Here is a 19,712-nt window from a genome sequence, read left to right as displayed (position 1 = left end):
GTGGCCCTGTGGGATAGTGACAGATGTCAGCCTGGGAGTCCAGGCCCTGAGTCCAAGACAGAGCCACATAGGCATCAGCCACCACATGGTCCATGGCGGGGTTAGAACACAATCCAGACTCAGGCTTTGGCAAAATTGGCTTTGTTTCTGTCATCCAGCAGGACCCATGCCAAGGTCTAGCATTAAGGTTCCAGTGCCAAGTTATCCACACCCTTGGGCTTTTCCTGCAAGAGAGACAGAGAAGCCATGTGGGTAACACTCCCAAGCTCTGCCTAAACCCTCTGCAGAAGAGCCTGCTGACCCTGCCTGTCCCACTTAAGAGGCTGCTATAGGAGCTCTCCTTCCTGAGTGACACCCCTTCCCAGGCTTACCTTCCCAGGGCTCACCTTCCGGGGTCTGGGGGAGGTGGTGCAGCAGCAGCAGCAGCAGCAGTGAACAACAACCAGTAACAACAACAACACCACAGTGCCTGGGGACCAGACAGACAGGCATCCTGATGTGGCCCTGCCCCAACACCAGGGTAGAGCCTGCGATCAGGAGCCACACTCACCCACAAATGTGAGAAAGACCACAAAGGCCGCGATGTCCCAATCAGACTGGAACAGCTGGTGGCTCTTGAGCCTCCCCAATACTTCCTCCGCAGTGGCCTCCAGCTCCTGCTTCAGCTCATCAGCTGACTGTCCCATCTTGGCTACCTGCCCCAGCCCCCCAAAGGGCCACCTCAGTCCAGGCCTCTCTCAGGTCATCCACAACCTCCTCGACCATACCCTAGGAAGACCCTGCCTTCTGCCCTGTGAGCCCTCCAGCCTCCTCCTGCTCACTCTGCTCCTGACCCAGCACCTCCTCCCTTCCCTGTCACACCTCTTTCCACCATCCCCTTCCAGACCTGCCGGCTCCCTTTCCTCCGCTGGCCCTTAGCGCCCCACCCCCACCCTGCTGACCCTTACCTGGCAGCCTCTACCCACCCACCATCCCTTTACCTTCTCTCTCCCTAGCCAGGCCTCTTCCAGTGCCCCACCTGCCTCTGGTGGTGCCCTCTACCCCAAACCAGGTAGGCCCAGGGTCCTGGAAATTCACACTACTTCCTGCTTCCGGATCCACACTACCTGAAACCTTAGCAACCAGCTCCGCCCTCCCCTCAGGGCCAGCTGAGGGTGTAGAACAGGCAAAGGCCAGGGCCCAGCTGACTGCAGGGGCTGGGGAAGAAAGTCACAGGCTGTCAGTTGCTCTGTACCCCCTATTCGCAGTATTCCAGATGTGTTAGTTACTTTTTCTGTTGCTATGACAAAACACCATGACCAAGGCAACTTCTGAAAGAAAGCATTTAATGGGAACTCAAAGTTTCAGAAGTTAGAACCTCTGAACTTCCCCAGTGAAAGCAAGCAGAGTGAGCTCTCCCCTGTTTTCTTGGCACCTGAGGGTCCAGATGCTATGCTCTCAGCCTAGATACATGTGACCATAAGACAACAGTTTATTTCTTCTTTTTTTTCTTTTGTTTTCCTTTTTTTGTGTGTGTGGGGGTGCTTCAAGACAGGGTGTTTCTATGTAGCCCTGTCTGTCCTGGAACTCAGTCTGGTCTCAAACTCATGCCTGCCTCTGCTTCCCGAGTGCTGAGATTAAAGGTGTGCGCCACCACTGCCCGATTGCCATTTTTCTTTTTTAAGATTTATTTATTGTATGTATACGAGTGCTCTTTCTGCATGTATACCTGCATCTCAGAAGAGAGCATCAGACCCCATTATAGGTGGTTGTGAGCCACCACATGGTTGCTAGGAATTAAACTCTGGACCTCTGGGAGAACAGCCAGTGCTCTTAACCACTGAGCCATCTCTCCGGCCCTGACAATTTCTTGGTCATGTGACTCTTAACCGTTTGCAGACAGGTTCCAGTATTGGCCCCTCACTCTCACCGTACACAGCACACACCTGCCCTGGCTCGGTCACGGAGTGATCCGAAAGACATAACCTCACTCTTCCCGCTTTTCCAGATGTGCAAACTGGGGACTGGGAACAGAGTGCAGTGGGTAAAGAGCCTGGTGTGTGCAAGGCCTTGGACTTGGTCCCCAGCACCACCTGAACTGGGCTTGTAAAAAAGGCCAGAAGTTCAAGGTTCTCCTGAGCTACATAATAAGTTTGAAGCTAGGCTGAGCTACATGAGACCCTGTTTCAGAAAAGAATTGGGGCTGGGCAGTGACTGCACACACCAGAACTCAGGAGGCAGAAGCAGGCAGGTCTCTGTAGGTTTGAGGTCAGCCTCATCTCCAGGGTGAGCTCCAGGACAGCGACAGCTACATGGTGAAACCCTGTCTCAAATTCTTTTTAAAAAATTGGGAGGCTGTCAAGATGGCTCAACAGGTAATAAACAGTGCCTGCCGATAGGCTGAGTTCAGTCCCTGGGACCCACGTGATGGAAGGAGAAGAGTCTTTGTGAAACTGTCACTTCCATGTGTACACTGTGCCACGTGTACACAGGCACACAGTAAAATAAAAACACACAAACAAATGGGCAACTAATGAAAGTCAGATATACTCCTAATGGACTCACTTGTCACTGTGATGTACAAACCACAAGCTCAGTGACTCCAAAGAGAGCATGCAGATTCTCTCGGCTATATAGACCAGCCTCCAGTGTGGACTGGCTGGACTGTGGAGGGGATGCATAGCTCTTGCTTTTTCTAGCCTACAAGACCCTGCCAATGTGTGAGTGTAGGCACATCTCTGATCCGTCTGTTTCAGCAGTCCTGACTGTAAAACTGAACAGGAACAGTGTCGGCTTTCTCGGGTATGCATTCGTTCATTCATTCTGGAGAAAGGGTCTCTCTACACAACTCTGGTTGTTTGTGGAACAAATGGAAATTTGCCACTGGGGTTAAAGATGTGCACCAACAAACACCCAGCCCCAGGATGTAGGAATTCCATGCATTGCTAACCCCATGGAACTGTCTCAGAACAGCGGGATGCTGTGCTAAGTTGCTTGTATTTCCTTGTGACAAAATAGCAAAGGAAAACAAGAAAGGTAAGGTTGACTTTGGCTCGTGGTTTCAGTCCATGGTAGCAATGTCTGTCCTAATCAGGGTTTCTATTGCTGTGCTGGAACACCATAACCAAAACAACTTGGGAAGGAAAGGGTTTATTTGGCTTACATACCCTAATCATAGTCCACTGAGGGAAGTCAAAGCAAAAACTCAAACAGGACAGGGACCTGGAGGCAGGAGCTGATGCAGAGACCGTGGAGATGCTGCTTGCTGGCTTGTTCCTCATTGCTTGCTCCCCTGCTTTCTTACAGAACACAAGACCAGCAGTCCAGGAATGGCACCACCCACAATGGGCTGGGGCTGGGCCCTCCACCACCAAAAACTAATTAGTATGGGCTTGCCTGCAGCCCAGTCTTGTGAAGGCAATTTCTCAGTTGAGGATCCCTCCTCTCAGATGGCTCCCTGTGTCAAGCTGACATAAACCTAGCCAGGACGAGGTGGAGAAGGAGCTCAAGAGGAAGTGGGCAGAAGAGGACCAAGCCAGCTGGAACTAGGATAGGAGAGGTGAGGACGTGGGGTAGAGCAATAGTGTGTGCCTCTCGTCTACAGCTGGACCAGCACACTGTCGTGCCTGTCCACCTCCGGTCACCTGGGAGGAGCTGACCAGTGCTTACAACAGAGGCCTGAACCCACACAGAGACATCTGTCCACCCCTCCGGACATGCAAACCTTAGGGCTTGCTAAGTCAATGCCAGAAAACCGGTCTGAAAAGATCATGTGAGATGGGTTTGGATAAAAGAAGCCTGGAGCCCCAGAGACACAGGGAGGAGTGAGGAACGGTAGAGAAATTCCCGGGCGGCAACTGTAGCCTGCCGAGCTTGGGAGGCTGTAGGTTACAACCTTTGTTGCCAGAAATAGACTGAGATGTCCTCAGTTTTATTTATTTTTAATGGGTATGAGTGTTTTGCCTGCATGTAAACCTGTGCACTACGTGTGTGCAGACCAGAAGAGGGAGTTGGAAACTCAGGACCCGAGTCACATTTGGTTGAACTCCCACGTGGGTATTACATTCAAACCCAAGTCCTCTGGGAGAGCAGCCAGTGCCCTTAACCCCTGAGCCATCTCTTCAGCCCCAGATGTCCTCAATTTAATTGCAAGGAAAAGGTTGGAAGTATTTTTTACATTTATTGTTTATGAATGTGTTTATTTGTTGTATGCGTGCATGTTGTTGGGGGCAACACATGCCACAGTATGTGTTGGAGATCAGAGGACAGCTCATAGGAATAGGTTTCTTCTTTCCATGTTTGTGTAGATTTGGGAGATTGAACTCATATCATCAGGTTTGGCAGCAAGTACCTTGTGTTGGCTAGTTTTATGTCAACTTGATGCAAGCTAGAGTCATCAGAGAAAAGGGAACCTCAACTGAAAAAAAAATGCCTCTAAGCCTGGTGGTGGTGTCATATCCCTTTGATCCCAGCAGGTGGATCTCTGTGAGTTTGAGGCCAGTCTGGTCTACAAATTGAGTTCCAGGACAGCCAGAGCTGTTATACAGAGAAACCCTATCTTGAAAAATCAAAAATAAATAAATTAAAATTAAAAAGTAGATAATAAGGCAGATTTCTGAGTTGGATGCCAGCCTGGTATATCGAGTACCAGGACAGCCATGGCTACACAGAGAACCCTGTCTAAAAAAAGAAAAGTAAGATTGGGCTATGGAGCCTGGTGGGGTGTCACACACCTTTACTTCCAGCACTCAGGAGGTAGAGGCAAACAGATCTCTGTGAGTTCAAGACCAACCTGGTCTACAGAGTGAGTTCTAGGACAGTTAAGGCTGTTACACAGAAAACTCTTGTCTTGAAAACACACACACACACACACACACAGAGGTTGAACTGTAGGCAAGCCTGTGGGGCATTTTGGTCTACAGAGTGAGTTCCAGGACAGTCAAGGCTGTTACAGAGAAAACTCTTGTCTTGAAAAACCGCACGCAGAGAGACAGACAGAAAGACGCGCGCGCGCACACACACACACACACACACACATACATACACACACACAGAGGTTGGACTGTGAGGCATTTTCTTAATTAGTGGTTGATGAAGGAGATCCTAGCCTACTGGGGGTGGTGCCACCCCTGGGCTGTGGTCCTGGGTTCTATAAGAAAGCAAGCTGAACAAGCCATGAGGACCAAGCCGGTAAGCATCCTCCATGGCCTCTGTATCAGCTCCTGCCCTGTTTGAGTTCTGATTTCCTTTGACAGTAAACTATGATGTGGAAGCTTAAACCAGATAAACCCTTTCTTCCCCAGCTTGTTTTTTTTTTTTTTTTTTTTTTGGTTTTTTCGAGACAGGGTTTCTCTGTAGCTTTGGAGCCTGTCCTGGAACTAGCTCTTGTAGACCAGGCTGGTCTCGAACTCACAGAGATCCGCCTGCCTCTGCCTCCCGAGTGCTGGGATTAAAGGCGTGCGCCACCACCGCCCGGCCCCCAGCTTGTTTTTGTCATGGTGTTTCATGACAGCTTTACCCTCTGAGCCATTGTACCAGCCTCGAAATCCTGGGTTAAACCCAACACAGTCAACCACTCTTGTAGCCTCTCTATGTGTAAACTTTGCTGATTGGTAACCCCCAGCAATCCAAAGGCCAACAGGTCTCACACAGGCAACTCCTATGCTGAAGCTCCACCCCTTCCCATCTCTCTCTCTCTCTCTCTCTCTCTCTCTCTCTCTCTCTCTCGGCGGTTGCTGCCTTCCTTCCATCCATGAGGTTTATAAAGGTGTCCTCACTCTGCTCCAGAGAACATATCCAGCCACTCTGTACCTGCTGCTGGGAGCTGTGGGGTACTTGTCTCAGGATCTGGGCATCTGCCATGTGGTTAGCATGTGGGACAGCCCAATCAAAGCTTGTATTACAGAAAGCCTTCCATGTCTAGACTTTGGGCAAGAGTTAAGGGAGAAAAACTAAGTGTGGTGGTACACACCTGTAATCCTACAGTTGAGGGACACAGTCAAGAAGATCAAAGTTCAAGATCATCCTGGTTACAGTTGAGAGCAGCCTGGGCATATGATAGATATCCTGTCTCAAAAGTAAAGTGTCATGTGGCTCACTCAAGAGGGCAGAGTGGCCAGGGCTTTTTATTTACTTTTTGGTTTTCTAAGGCAGGGCTTCTCTGTGTAACCCCGGCTGTCCTGGAACTCACTCTGTAGACCAGGCTGGCCTCAAACTCACAGAGATCCACCTGCCTCTGCCTCTGAATGCTCGGATTAAGGCATGCACTAGCACCACATGGCTATTTATGTTTAGTGTGTGTGTGTGTGTACATGTTTGTACATATATGCATATCTGTGTGTGCGTATGAATTCATATATGTGTGGAGGACAGAGGTTGCTGTCAGAGTCTTCTGCAACCATTTTTTCCACCTTATGTTTTGAGAAAGGGTCTCTCACTGAATCTGGAGCTCACTACTAGACTGGCTGGCTAGTAAGCCCCCAGGGATCTGCCCGTCTCTACTTTCCCAGAGCCGGGATTGCAGGCATATATCACCATGCCTGCAATACATCACCTTTTAGAAGATATTGGGGATCTCAGCTCAAATCCTCATGCTTGTATGACAAGCACTTTACAAATGAAGCCATTTCCTCCAGTGCTCTCCTCCTGCCCTTCCCAAAGATTTGCTTTTATTATTGTGGTGTGTGTGCGTGTGTGTGTGCGTGAGTGCACACAACAGGTTCCTTCCATGCCAGAAGAGGGTGCTGGATTCCCTGAAGCTATAGTTACATTTGGTTCTGAGTGGCCTGTCATGGGTGTTGGGAACCAAAGTTGATCCTCTGCAAAAACAACTGTCCTTTCTCAAAAGTATACGTTTTTATTATTCTATATGTATGAATGTTTTGCCAGTATACATGTCTGTGCACCATGTGTGCACAATGCCCTAGGAGGCCAAAAGAGGTTGTCCGATCCCCTGGGACTAGAGTTATAGATGGTTGTGAGCCACCATGTGGATACTGATATCAAACTTGAGTTCCACTACTTTAACTGATGGGCCATCTCTCTGGTCCCACCCTATACTTTTTTTTTTTTTTTTTTTTTTTTTTTAGGAAGGATCTAACTGAGTAGATGAAGATAGCTTAAAGTTCAAAATCCTCCTGCCTCGGCCTCTCAAGTGCTGGCATTTCAGATGTGTTTATCACACTTCTCTTGTCATCTAACACAGCTGGTATAGGACATGTCCCTGTCTATATGTCCTATACCAGGAAGCAGGGACAGTCTGCAGTCTGCTCCAGCTCAGCTACTTCCTCACGTAGACTGGTACAGGGATGTAGGGCTCAGCCCACCACGATAAGCTTAATAGGAACAGACCACCCAAAGAAAGTCCTTAACTTCCAACCATTATCATGGACCTAGCCTCGATAAGTTTAATGAAGACCTGAGTCTCAGTAGTTTACCCTGAGGCAATACCTGGTTGCAGGAAGAACCACAAACTGAGATTACCCAGGCATCACCCAGGAACAGACCGTCCAAACGAAATGCCTAATGTTCCAACTGCTGTAGATAGGATCACCTGCCAGCACACTCACCAGGACACCCCTAGACAAATGTCAGCCAGTCAGGGGGTCCTGAACCTCAGAAGCCCTTCACCCCCACCTTCACTACTCTAAAAACCCAACTCTAACTGAGCTTAGGGCTCTTTATTCCAATATGTTGGACATGCAGAGAGACCGAGTTTGCAAACTTGCTTAAAATAAAGGCTCTCTGCTTTTGCATACAGGACTCAGTCTCCTTGTTGGCTTTTGGGGGGACTTGCAGATCTGGGCATAACATAGAACACATTCCCGTAAACAGGAAACCTAGACAGACTTCCTGCTGCTCCAGCTCAGCTGCTTCCTTGTGTGACCTTCAGTTTCGGACTTTACTCTCTCATCCGTAATCTGAGATCACAGAGCACAGGTGACTTCAAATCCCAGGGCTGCCTGGTCGGTAGGTGTCTAGAGGCAGGTTCACCCATGGGTGCCAGCTTCTAGACAATGAGTCTCTATTCATGGTCCTGAACAGAAAGCTAAGGCGCATGGACTTGGGAGTGAAAACCAGCCTTTTTATTATCAACCCAGAAGTCTTGATGAGGGACCTGACTGGGGGCCTGGGCTCCCAACTCTAGCTGGGAGTCTTGTGTGTTAAGGTCAGGGTCACTGCCTGATGTTAGGGTTTCAGGGTTTAGGGTGAAGCAACAGGTCTCTGGCCTTAGCCCCTCCTGCCTGAGGGGGAGGGGGTAGGTCACAGGAAGGAGGAAGAAGGAAGCAGGCTTAGATTCTGTGGCTAACTGCCAGCCCTCCCCTCCCCCTTGAAGCACCCTAGGGCCTGCCAGCTGCTCACAGCTCCCCCAAGGAACTCCTCCACCAGGTGCCACATGAGCCAACTTCTCTTTCTCTGTGTCCTCTGTTGCTGCCCACTTCAGCCTGTCCCCAACCCCCGTTCCCCTGTTTGTGTGGTGGGGGGGCGTGTGTGTGTGTGTGTGTGTGGTGTTTTCTTCATTCAAGATCTGTCACTATCCTTTCATCTCTTCCAACTCTGCTCTTTGTCCCCCTGTAGAAAGTGAAGGGTCCCCAAGTTCCATGTTGAGATAATGAGCTCCCTAATCGTGGTTCTTTAAAGACTCCAGTCCAGCCACAAACGCTAGGGTCTGACTGGGAAGGTCATTGACAAGAAGAGTAGGGGAGGGGTAGATTCCTGAGACAAGAGTGTCTCAGGATGGGGACTCAGTCTCCCCAGCCTAGGGTCATGAAGACTCAGTCTGATCAGGGGTTTTAGAGTGTAGCCAGGAACAACATACTCAGCTATGGTTGGGAAGTGAGGAATCCAGCCAGGTATGGTAGTAAACACCTATAATCCCAGCACTTGGGAAACAGAGGCAGGAGGATTGTCACAAATTCAAGACTGCCCTGGCCTGAGCTATGTAGGGAGTTCCAGATTGGCCTAAAGTACAGTGTGAAACTGAGGGGTGGTAGCAGAAGGACGAACCAGGATGTAGCTCAGTCGGCAGAGTGCTCGCTTGTCCAGAGTGTGCAAAGTCCTGGTTCAATCCCCAAGGTTATTTAAGAGGTACGGTGGCACACGTCTAGGATCCTTGTACTTTGGAGGTGGAGGCAAGAGGATTAGGAGTTCAAGGTCATCTTCAGCTACAGAGCAGATGGAGGTCCCCTTGTCCCCTTGAGCTACATAAGAGCTTTTCTCAAAAGTTCTCTCAGAATAGTCCCTCCGAGCCCCAGCCCTAGCAAACAACATTCCTCTCCAAAACTTCCCCAGCAACAGGCACCATTGTATCCTCGGTCCCATGGAGGAGAGGCAATCGTCTTCTCCCTGCTCTTCACGGCCCTCCAGCCCCAGGACCCCACCCTGTGAGATGCTTGGTTCTGTGGGCATTGAGGCTGTGCTAGACCAGCTGAGGATCAAGGCCATGAAGACCGGGTTCGAGTTCAACATTATGGTAGTAGGTGAGTTGGGGCAGAGCCACAGAGGGAACGATGAAGAAGACTCCACGGGCATGGCCCTATCCCATCCCGGACCCAGTGACCCACCAGCTGCAGGCACGGCCCCTCCCCTGTTCTGGACACAGTCTTCCACTCTGAACTACCAGCTCACAGAAGAGCTGAAATTAAATATCTGAGAGATGTTGCATCATTAGATACAAAACCACCCATAATGGGATTACAGCAGCAAAGGTTGATCATGGGTGAGGGCTTTCCAGACAGCAACCACAAATGACCTTGCTCTACTGCTGATGGTTTATGCAATAGATGTCTCAGGACCCAGAGTGGAGGGCAGAACCAACACACACACACACACACACACACACACACACATACACACACCCTATGAGATACATACCCTAACATACATATCTCAGTCACTGTGTTCTGTATCTCCCAGGGCAGAGTGGGCTGGGCAAATCCACCATGGTGAACACGCTGTTCAAGTCCAAAGTGTGGCAGTCAAGCCTACCCAACCTGGAGCTACCCATGCCACAAACCTTGGAGCTGCACTCTGTGACCCATGGTGAGTGACCCTGCCTGCCCCATGGGCCCAGCCAGGGCTATAGTCTTCCATTTCTCTCCCTCTGCAGTCATCGAGGAGAAGGGATTGAAGCTGAAGCTGACAGTGACAGACACACCTGGCTTTGGAGACCAGATCAACAACGACAAGTGGTGGGTCCTTGGTGTGCAGCCTTTGTCCCCGCAAGGGGAAAAAGTACCCTGGAGTGACTGTCATCTGCCCTTGTCACTTGTGATCCTCAGTTTCCTATACTCAGCTTACCCTCCTGAGCTGATGAGGGCTGAAGATGCATAGGTCTCAGCCACCTGTCTAGTATTCAGTTGGTGCTCAATAAAAGCACCAGAGATCCATTACTTCTGTAATCCCTGTACTCTAGCAGCTGAAGCAGAAGAATCATGAGTTCAAACCCAGCCTGAGCAACGTATCAAAACTCTTATCTCAAAACGGAAGGGTGAGAACAGGGCTGAGCTCATAGCTCACAATTAGGGTTCAGGGTTAGAATGCTCACACAGCACATGAGAGGCGCTGGGCTCAATCTCCAAGAGCAGAATCAGTCAGGCACTCTGTTGGAGTGTTGTGCTGACAGGAACCCAGATAGGAAGACCCCAGCAGAGGAGTCAGACTGCAGAGATGGCGACTTCTGTGAAGGGCTTGCCTTGAAAGCATGGCGACCTGAGCTTATCCCCAGAACCCATGTGGGGGGAAAAAGGCCAGAAATGACAATGTATTCCTGAGGTCCTATTGCTGGGGAGGCAGAGACAGGGGCAGCCTATGAGCCCCGGGTCATTGAGGGAATCTTCTGTCAGCATACAAGGTGAAACCAGGTGGCACCTGTCTTTTCTTGTTGTTTTTGAGATAGGGTCTCACTGTGTGACTCTGGCTGTTCTGGAACTCACTATTCAGACCAGGCTGACCTCAGACTCACAAGAGATCCACCTGCCTCTTGACACCTTACTTCAATTGCAGCACTTGATCTGGAGGCAAAGGCAGCGAGAGCTCTCTGAGCTCGAGGACAACCTGGTCTGATAGAGCTCCAAGTCAGGGGCTGGAGAAATGGCTCAGATGTTAAGGGAAGTTGTTCCCGCAGAAGGACTGGTGTTCAGGGATCCAATGACTTCTTCTGATCTCTTTTGTGCCATTGTCTTACTTAGGGTTTCCATTGCTGTGAAGATACCATGACTGTGGTAACTCTTTTTTTTTTCCAAATCAAGTTTTTTTTTAATATTTATTTATTTATATGTATGCAATATTCTGTCTGCTTGTATGCCTGGAGGCCAGAAGAGGGCACCAGACCTCATTACAGATGGTTGTGAGCCACCATGTGGTTGCTGGGAATTGAACTCAGGACCTTTGGAAGAGCAGGCAATGCTCTTAACCACTGAGCCATCTCTCCAGCCCCTCGTTTTTTTTTGTTTTGTTTTGTTTTGTTTTGTTTTGTTTTATGGCCCTGGCTGTCCTAGGACTAGCTCTCTAGACCAGATTGGCCTCAAACTCACAGAGATCTGCCTGCCTCTGCCTGCCTCTGCCTCCCAAGTGCTGTAATTAAAGGCATTCACCACCACTGCCTGGCATACCATGACAACTCTTATAAAGAAAAAACATTTAATTTGGGTGGCTTACATTTTCAGAGACTTAGCTCATTATCATTACGGTGCAACATGGTGGCATACAGGCAGGCGTGGTGCTGAAGAAGGAGTTGATAGTCCCACATCTTGACCTGCAGGCAACAGGAAGTGGTGGGGGACACTGGGTGTGGCTTGAGCATATATGAGCCCTCAAAGCCCACCCCTACAGTGACACACTTCCTCCAACAAGGCCATACCGACTGCAACAAATCCACACCTCCTAATAATGTCACTCCCTATGAGCTTATGGGGACCATTACATTCAAATTACTACAGTCATGCAGGTGAAACACACACAAAATAAGATAAATCCAAGTCAGGCATAGCTACACGGTAGAGAGCAACTAAGGAAGACAGCCGAGAGTGACCTCTGACCTCCACATAGGTACACATATGAACACACACACACACACACACACACACACACTTTTGCAACCATCAGGTAAGAACCAGTGGTGTCTTGGACCATGCTGGTGACCAAATGTCATTTAATGACCACCCTTCCCTCACCAAGGAAATTGTATATACATCTGGTATGGTGATGTAGATATTAGGATATGTAAACGCATTAGTGCTGGAGAGTGAACCTAAGAGGTGGGGCATGATAGCAAGCCCCGAATGATATCCCCAGCTCCAGTTTTTACTTTTTGTTTTGAGACTTGGCTTTCCTAAATTACCCAGGCTGGCTTGAACTAATAATCCTCCTGCCTCTGTTTCTTTAGTAGCTGGGATGATGAGCCTGTGGCCACTTACTGTGGCCCAGCCAGTAAGTGCTATTACTGTGCTTGTTTTATGAGTGGAGAAGCTTAGACCCCACGTGAAGAGAGGCAGAGGTTTCCAAGTGTCTCTGAGAATGTAGATAGAACACCCAGAGGCCAGGAGGTGGTGCTGAGGGGACATCTCTGCCCCAGCTGGGACCCCATCCTGAGCTACATCAACCAACAGTATGAACAGTACCTACGCGAAGAGCTCCTCATCACTCGCCAGCGCCACATCCCTGACACCCGCGTGCACTGCTGTGTCTACTTCGTGCCACCCACTGGCCACTGGTGAGGTGACCCACTGGCTGAGGGAGGGCCACTTGCTGGGAGCTTTGGGTTGACTCTCCTCCCTCCCTCATCCGTCACTGCCCCCTACTGTCACTGGCCTGGCCTGGCCAGCCTCCGGCCCCTGGACATTGAGTTCCTGCGGCGACTGTGCCGGACTGTGAACGTGGTGCCCGTGATCGCCCGGGCTGACAGCCTGACCATTGAAGAGCGAGACGCCTTCCGGAGCAGGGTGATCTGGGTGCCCAAGGTAGAGCTGGGTCAGTGTGCAGCGAGCAGAACGCATGGTGTGCTGAGATCACTTATGCTTGGTTCCCCAGATCCAGCAAAACCTGAAAACTCACTGCATCGATGTGTACCCACAGAAATGTTTCGATGAGGATATCAATGACCGGCTCCTTAACAGTAAGATCCGGGTAAGGTGCTGTAGAAGGACAAACGGCCAGTGACACCAAGACCATTTGATTTCCTTCCCATCAGAAAACTGATCTCTTTCTGCAATTCCAGGAAATGTGTGTAAATATTTAAAGGTTCTTCTTCTGTTCACAAATTCAAAATAAGCAAGAAACAGCTCTCATCAGAGAACCCATGGGATGGGAAGAAATGTTGGTCAGCCATGGCTTTACCTGGAGTTACATTCTAATACAGAAAGAACTCTTGCTACTCAACAATAAAATATAACCATACTTTAAAATGGATGAGGAAAACCAGATATGGTGAAATACACCTCTCCTGTGTGCTCACACACACAAGCACAAACACAGACATGGTGGAATACAGTTCTCACGTGTGCTCACACACACAAGCACAAACACAGACTAGAGTATAAATAAACAAATAAAAAATAAAAATGTAGCCAGGCGGTGGTGATGTACACCTGTAATCCCAGCACTCAAGAGGCAGAGGCAGGGGGATCTCTGTGAGTTCGAAGCCAGCCTGGTCTACAAAGCAAGTTCCAGTGTTGATATACAGAGAAATCCTGTCTTGAAAATATTTGTGTGTGTGTGTGTGTGTGTGTGTGTGTGTAATTGAATTATTAAAATTTTAACTCTTAGCTACTGTAATCCCAGCACCCAGGAGGCTGAGGCAGGAGGATTGTGAATGCAAGGCCAGCCTGGGTTACATTAGCTTGGGCTCTATAGTGATCCCGTGTCTCAAGGAAACCAAACCAAGAATGGGGGCAGTTAGGAAGTTTGAATTTCTCCTTTCAGCTGTAAGTGAAAAAAGCAAACATGGAACCTGGCAAACTCCTGTGTGGGTGGCCAGGTGTGACTCCTGTGTGGGTGGCCAGGTATGACTCCTGTGTGGGTGGCCAGCTGTGACTCCTGTGTGGGTGGTCAGGTATGACTCCTGTGTGGGTGGCCAGGTGTGACTCCTGTGTATGTGGCCAGGTGTGACTCCTGTATGGGTGGTCAGGTGTGACTCCTGTGTGGGTGGCCAGGTGTGACTCCTATTGGTGGCCAGATGGTAAATATTTTAGTTTCTTTGGGCCAGATAATCTCTGATGTAACTCCTGAACCCTGCAGTGTATCCCAAGAGCAGCCCCAGAGGAGAGAAAACAAAGGGGCTTTTGTGCCAATAAAGATGCAGGTTCATAGGCCCTGGGCTTGGTCCCCATCACCACATAAAAGAAACATCCAAGGTCCTTGGGATGTAGCTCAGAGGTAACTACATGAGGCCCTGATTTTCATCTCCAACATTCCAAACAATAATAATAAAATTAAATATTTTTAAGTTGATGAAGAACATGGTGGTGCACACCTGTAACCCAGCACTTGAGAGGTAGAGGCAGGAGAATCCGCAGTTCAAGCTCATTCTTGGATACGTAGCGAGTTTAAGGCCAATCTAGGATACATGAGATCCTGTCTCAGGAAACAATTTTTTTAAATATAATTTACTTATTTTTATTTTATATGCATTGTTGTTTTGCCTATATGTATGTCTGTGTGAGGGTGTTAGATCTTGGAGTTACAGACAGTTGTGAGCTGCCATGTGGGTGCTGGGAATTGAACCCAGATTCTCTGGAAGAGCAGTCAGTGCTCTTAACTACTGAGCCATCTCTAGGCAGAAAACAACATTTTAAAATTCAAAGAATAGAGGCTGGCAAGAGGATCAATGGTTAGTGGTGCTTGCTTCAAGCTAAGTGACTTTAATTCAATTCCTGGGACCCACATGGTGGAAGAAGAGGACCACTTCCCGTAAGTGGTCCTCTGGCCTCCACGCAAGTGCTCTCTCCGTCTCTGTCTCTGTATCTCTCTCTCTCACACACAGACAGAGAGATAGACATAGACAGACAGATACACACACCACACACACACCACACACACACACAAACACACACACACACACACACACACACACAGGCACCGGCTAGAGAAATGTCTCAAAGGTTAGGAGACTGGATTCTTTTCCAGAAGACCTCAGTTCTGTCTCCAGCACTCACAGTCACCTGGGACTCAGTCAGGGGATCCAGAACCCCTCACATGCACTCACATACACATACCTATACGAACACACACATAGACAGAATTTAAAATAATATTTTTGTGTCTTCTAAATTTTTGTGTCATTTATTTATGTGTATATATGTGTGTCTGTGCAACTGCCCAAAAGGATGAATGAGGTCAACTCCTTGAAGCTACAGTTCTGGGAAGTTGTGAACTGACTGATGCGGGTGTTGGGAATCGAACTTGGGTCCTCTGCAAGAACATGTGCTCTTGCTGGGCGGTGGTGGCACAGGCCTTTAATCCCAGCACTTGGGAGGCAGACGCAGGTGGATCTCTGTTGAAGTTTGAAGCCAGCCTGGTCTACAGAGCAAGTTCCAGGACTGGCTCCATAGGTACTGAGAAACCCTGTCTCGAAAGCCAAACCAAACCAAAACACAACAAAAACAAAACAAAAAAAGAGCATGTGTTCTTAACAATTGAGTAATTTCTCCAACCTCTGCTTTTAAATCTTTAAAAATAAATACATAAAGCTGGGTGGTGGTGGTGCATGCCTTTAATTCCAGCACTTGGGAGGCAGACACAAGCAGATTTCTGTGAGTTCAAAGCCAGCCTGGTCTACAAATAGCCAGGACTGTTTAACAGAGAAATCCTGTCTCGAAATACCAAAATAAATAAATAAAATTACATATATATATATATATATGTGTGTGTGTGTGTATATATATATGTGTGTGTGTGTGTGTGTGTGTGTGTGTCATTTCAAAAAATCAAAACCAGGCAAGAAGGCACACACCTTTAATCCCAGCATTCAGGAAATAGAGGGAGGACAATCTCTGTGAGTTTAAGGTCAGTCTGATCTGTACTGCAAGTTCAAGAACAACTAGAGCTACCCAGTAAGACCCTGTCTCAAAAAATAAATAACTTTTAATTCAAATAATAAATTGAAAGTATTTTTTAGCTTTATGATGGAGCTAATAAGATAGCTCAGTGGGTAAAGGTGTCTGCTACCAAGCTTAAGGACCCGAGTTCCATCCTCAGACCCACATGGAAGAAGGAGAAAACAAACCCTCCCAACTGTCCTTTGACAATATATCATGTGTCCACACATATGCATGCATACACACATACAAATGAAAACTAAATGTATTGAAAATTTTAAGTAAACTCCTAGTTACCATGAGAATTTTCTTGTTGTTTGGTTTGAGCCATGGTTTATCTACATAGCCCTGACTGTCCTGGAACTCACTGCAGACCAGGCTGGCCTCAGGATTAAAGGCATGAGCCACCACCACCCATCCTTATGAGGTATCCTTAAAAGTTTATGAAGGAAAATACAAGGTAGCCAGTTCAGTTTGACCACTAGTTACCAGGGGCCAGTTCCTGTTGTATACAATTCCTATTTAGCCTGATTATAACTTCATTACTGTCTCATTCCTGAGACATTTGATATTATCAATATTCTGTGTGTGTGTGTGTGTGTGCATTTGTGCACGTGCACACACATTATTGCATGCCTTCACACAAAACTCAGAGTTTCGTTCATATTAAGCTCTGAGCCACACCCTTTCCCTCAAGACTATGTAATTAATGTAGGAGTTAATAACAACACCATTTCCTCTGGGCAGAGGTGGCACACACCTTTAATCCCAGCACTCAGGAGGCAGAGGCAGGTGGATCTCTGTGAGTTCGAGGCCAGCCTGGTCTACAGAGTGAGTTCCAGGATAGCCAGAACTGTTAGACAGAGAAGCCCTATCTCAAAACAACAACAACAACAGCAACAAAAAAATCACACCATTTCCTTGAGTTACTTTGCTAATGTGTAGCTGTGCTGGGCACTTCACCGTCAGCCGACAACCCTGTACCAGTATCAGTATCATTTGTGCCACCGTTTCATAGAGGAGGTGAGGGTGGCATGAATCCCAGTTGGTGTTTAGGGACTTCCTAGTTTTATGTGCCTGACTCCTGCCTCAGTTTCTTCTCTCCTCTGTCTTAGGAGCAGATCCCTTTTGCTGTGGTTGGGGCTGACCGAGAGCACCTAGTAAATGGGAGATGTGTCCTGGGCCGCAAGACCAAATGGGGCATCATTGAAGGTAAGTTTGGGGACATGGTAGGCATGCAGTGGGTATGGGTTGGAAACAGGGCACACCCTACACCTGCACCTGCATCCTTCGCACCCCCTTGCCTGGCAGCTGCCCTACCTGCAAGTCAACCTTGGGTTTCCCTCCATGTGCATGGAGTTACTCCTACCTCGGCTCCCTGATTTATTATTATCATTATTTTAAACAGATGGAACCAAACATGAAAGCACACTCACAATTCTAGAATGAGAGAGGTGAAGGCAGGAGAATCAGAAGTCCAAGGTCATTCTTGGCTACTTAGCAAGTTTGAGTTCAACCTGGGCTATCTGATACTCTGCCTCAAAAAAAAAAAAGAAAGAAAGGAGGAAGGAAGAAAGGAAGGAAGGAAGGAACAGAAAGAAAGAAAGAAAGAAAGAAAGAAAGAAAGAAAGAAAGAAAGAAAGAAAGAAAGAAAGAGAGAGAGAGAGAAAGAGAGAAAGAGAGAAAGAGAGAGAAAGAGAAAAACAAAAATTTTGTCTTTGGTGAGGGCTGGGCTCACTAGTTTAGCAACTATCTGTAGGAGCCAGGTCCCAGAGATATAACAATGAGTAAATGAATAGGTGAATCAATGGGGGCTGGAGAGATAGCTCAAGAGGTTAAAAGCACTGGCTGCTCTTCCAGAGGTCCTGAGTTCAAGTCCCAGCAACCACATGGTGGCTCACAACCATCTGTAATGAAATCTGGTGCCCTCTTCTGGCCTGCAGGCACACACACAGGCAGAACACTGTGTACATAATAAATGAATAGGTGAATGAATGAAGCAGGGAGGAGGAGGTGGGACACGGCAATGGCAGTTCTCAGAAGCCACATAACATGAAGCAGCTGTCCACTCTGGACTCTCAGAGGACAGAGCCGTGCTAGGCCCCATGTCTTACAGTGGAGAACATGGCACACTGCGAGTTTCTTCTCCTGAGAGACCTGCTCATCCGGTGAGGTGTGGGGTACCCTGTGTTCGGGTGGTTGAGAGGCGGGATCTGGGACCACTGTGACCTAGGCTGACTTGCCTCCTATCATTCAGCTCCCATCTCCAGGACCTGAAGGACATTACCCACAATGTGCACTATGAGAACTACCGGGTCCTCAGACTCAATGAGAGCCACCAGCTGCCCCGAGGGCCAGGCTGGGTGAACCTGGCCCCAGCCTCCCCAGGACAGCTGACGTCCCCTGGATCAGGGAAGGTCCGGAAACGAGCTAACAAGGACTCCAGGGAAGATGAATGCTGAGTGTCATAGCCCCAAGCTTGCTAGGCTTCTCCACTCTTCATCAGCCAGCCCACAACACACACCTACGGACTAGAGCATCTACGAGAAGCCGATGTTGCTTTGTACTAAAAGCTGTGCTTTGACAACTAAAGGGTTTGTAAATGAGTCCTCTGAGCCAGTCTGATATAAATGGATGACTTTGGAGCCAGTCTGATATAAAAGGATGACTTTGGGGGCTGTTGATGCGGCTCAGATGGTAGAATGCCTGGCATGCCCAGAGCCCTGGGTTGAATCTCCAGCACCATATAAAGCCAGCAGTGTGCACACCTGCAATCCTAGAAATCGGGAGGAAGAAACAGGATAAGAAATTCAAGGTTTGGTAGTTCCCTGGTCTAGGAGTATGAGTCTCCCTTAGGGTGTGAGAGGTTCCTGGTTCATATCAAGATGAGCCCAACTTTTAAGTAATATATTCTAGTTGGAAAGAAGAATCCAATCCAGGCAGTGGTGGTTCATATCTTTAATCCCAGCACTTGGAAGGCAGAGGCAGGGGACTCTCTGAGTATAAGACCAGCCTGGTCTACAGATCAAGTTCCAGGACAACCAAGGCTACACAGAGAAGCCATATCTTGAAAATACAAAATACAGAACACACACACACACACACACACACACACACACACACAAGAAAATCAAGGTTATCCTCAACTAGATAGTCAATTTGAAGTATTTTTAGGGTTCATGGAGACCTTTTAGGGGTTCTTGTTCCATCAAACTGCACTAGCCTGGAAACAAAAGCAGAACCTCTTTTCCAAAGTAACATATTCTTAGACTCAAATTTTGAAGCCAAGATAACCTTGAAAATATATATTCTGGTTTAGCTTAGCAGCCCCCAGAATCAAATGTTTTTAAGCAGTTAACTCATTAACAGTCAAAAATCAAAAAAAACCCACAATAATATATATAATTCAGACTCTCTGTGTATATTCCATATTTATGTGGTATTTTTTATTCTATTACTTTTTAATATTTATTTTATTACCTTTATTCTTTAATCTATGACTGTCTATACTCTTTTCTCTCTCTTAAGCCCATGTACATGTATCCAACACTGTGACCTATTCAGAGGTATTTTTGTCTGAATCTGTCTTATTGTGTATCCGTAGTAATTTTCTGACCCAGGGAATTTTTTTTTTAATGCTAAGCAGGTATGGCTAGGACTAACACTATGACTTTGCCTGTTGGCTCCACTCTGTCCAAC

General features: G+C 47.9%; 2 protein-coding genes across 4 annotated transcripts; one reads left to right on the top strand and one right to left on the bottom strand.

The window, feature by feature from the left end:
- Window positions 1-132: 132 nt before the first annotated feature.
- Smim22 (small integral membrane protein 22) lies at window positions 133-1,101 on the bottom strand. Of its 2 annotated transcripts, none has more exons than XM_038328939.1 (4): window positions 981-1,101; window positions 551-695; window positions 372-469; window positions 133-224 (listed from the first exon to the last, which is right to left on the bottom strand). In XM_038328939.1, the coding sequence occupies exons 2-4, from the start codon at window positions 684-686 to the stop codon at window positions 183-185; spliced, it is 276 nt and encodes a 91-aa protein (XP_038184867.1). In that variant the 5' UTR covers window positions 687-695; window positions 981-1,101; the 3' UTR covers window positions 133-182. The 2 variants fall into 2 exon arrangements, with proteins under 2 accessions (XP_038184867.1, XP_038184868.1); XM_038328940.1 differs by having other exon boundaries at window positions 1,019-1,095.
- A 7,225-nt stretch (window positions 1,102-8,326) lies between these two features.
- On the top strand, window positions 8,327-18,475 carry Septin12 (septin 12). 2 transcript variants are annotated; one of them, XM_038327667.1, is made up of 10 exons: window positions 8,327-8,367; window positions 9,271-9,458; window positions 9,895-10,020; window positions 10,088-10,169; window positions 12,554-12,691; window positions 12,803-12,920; window positions 13,009-13,104; window positions 17,129-17,225; window positions 18,130-18,181; window positions 18,271-18,475. In XM_038327667.1, exons 2-10 carry the CDS (start codon window positions 9,299-9,301, stop codon window positions 18,473-18,475), a joined length of 1,074 nt encoding a protein of 357 aa, XP_038183595.1. In that variant the 5' UTR covers window positions 8,327-8,367; window positions 9,271-9,298. The 2 variants fall into 2 exon arrangements, with proteins under 2 accessions (XP_038183595.1, XP_038183594.1); XM_038327666.1 differs by lacking the exons at window positions 8,327-8,367; window positions 18,130-18,181 and having other exon boundaries at window positions 9,299-9,458; window positions 18,271-18,290.
- The last annotated feature ends 1,237 nt before the right edge of the window (window positions 18,476-19,712 follow it).

Source organism: Arvicola amphibius, chromosome 4, assembly GCF_903992535.2.
Source record: "Arvicola amphibius chromosome 4, mArvAmp1.2, whole genome shotgun sequence".
In the NCBI taxonomy this organism is placed as follows: Eukaryota; Metazoa; Chordata; class Mammalia; order Rodentia; family Cricetidae; genus Arvicola; species Arvicola amphibius.
Note: the sequence above shows the minus strand (reverse complement) of the source record. Positions and strands in the feature narration are given on the sequence as shown.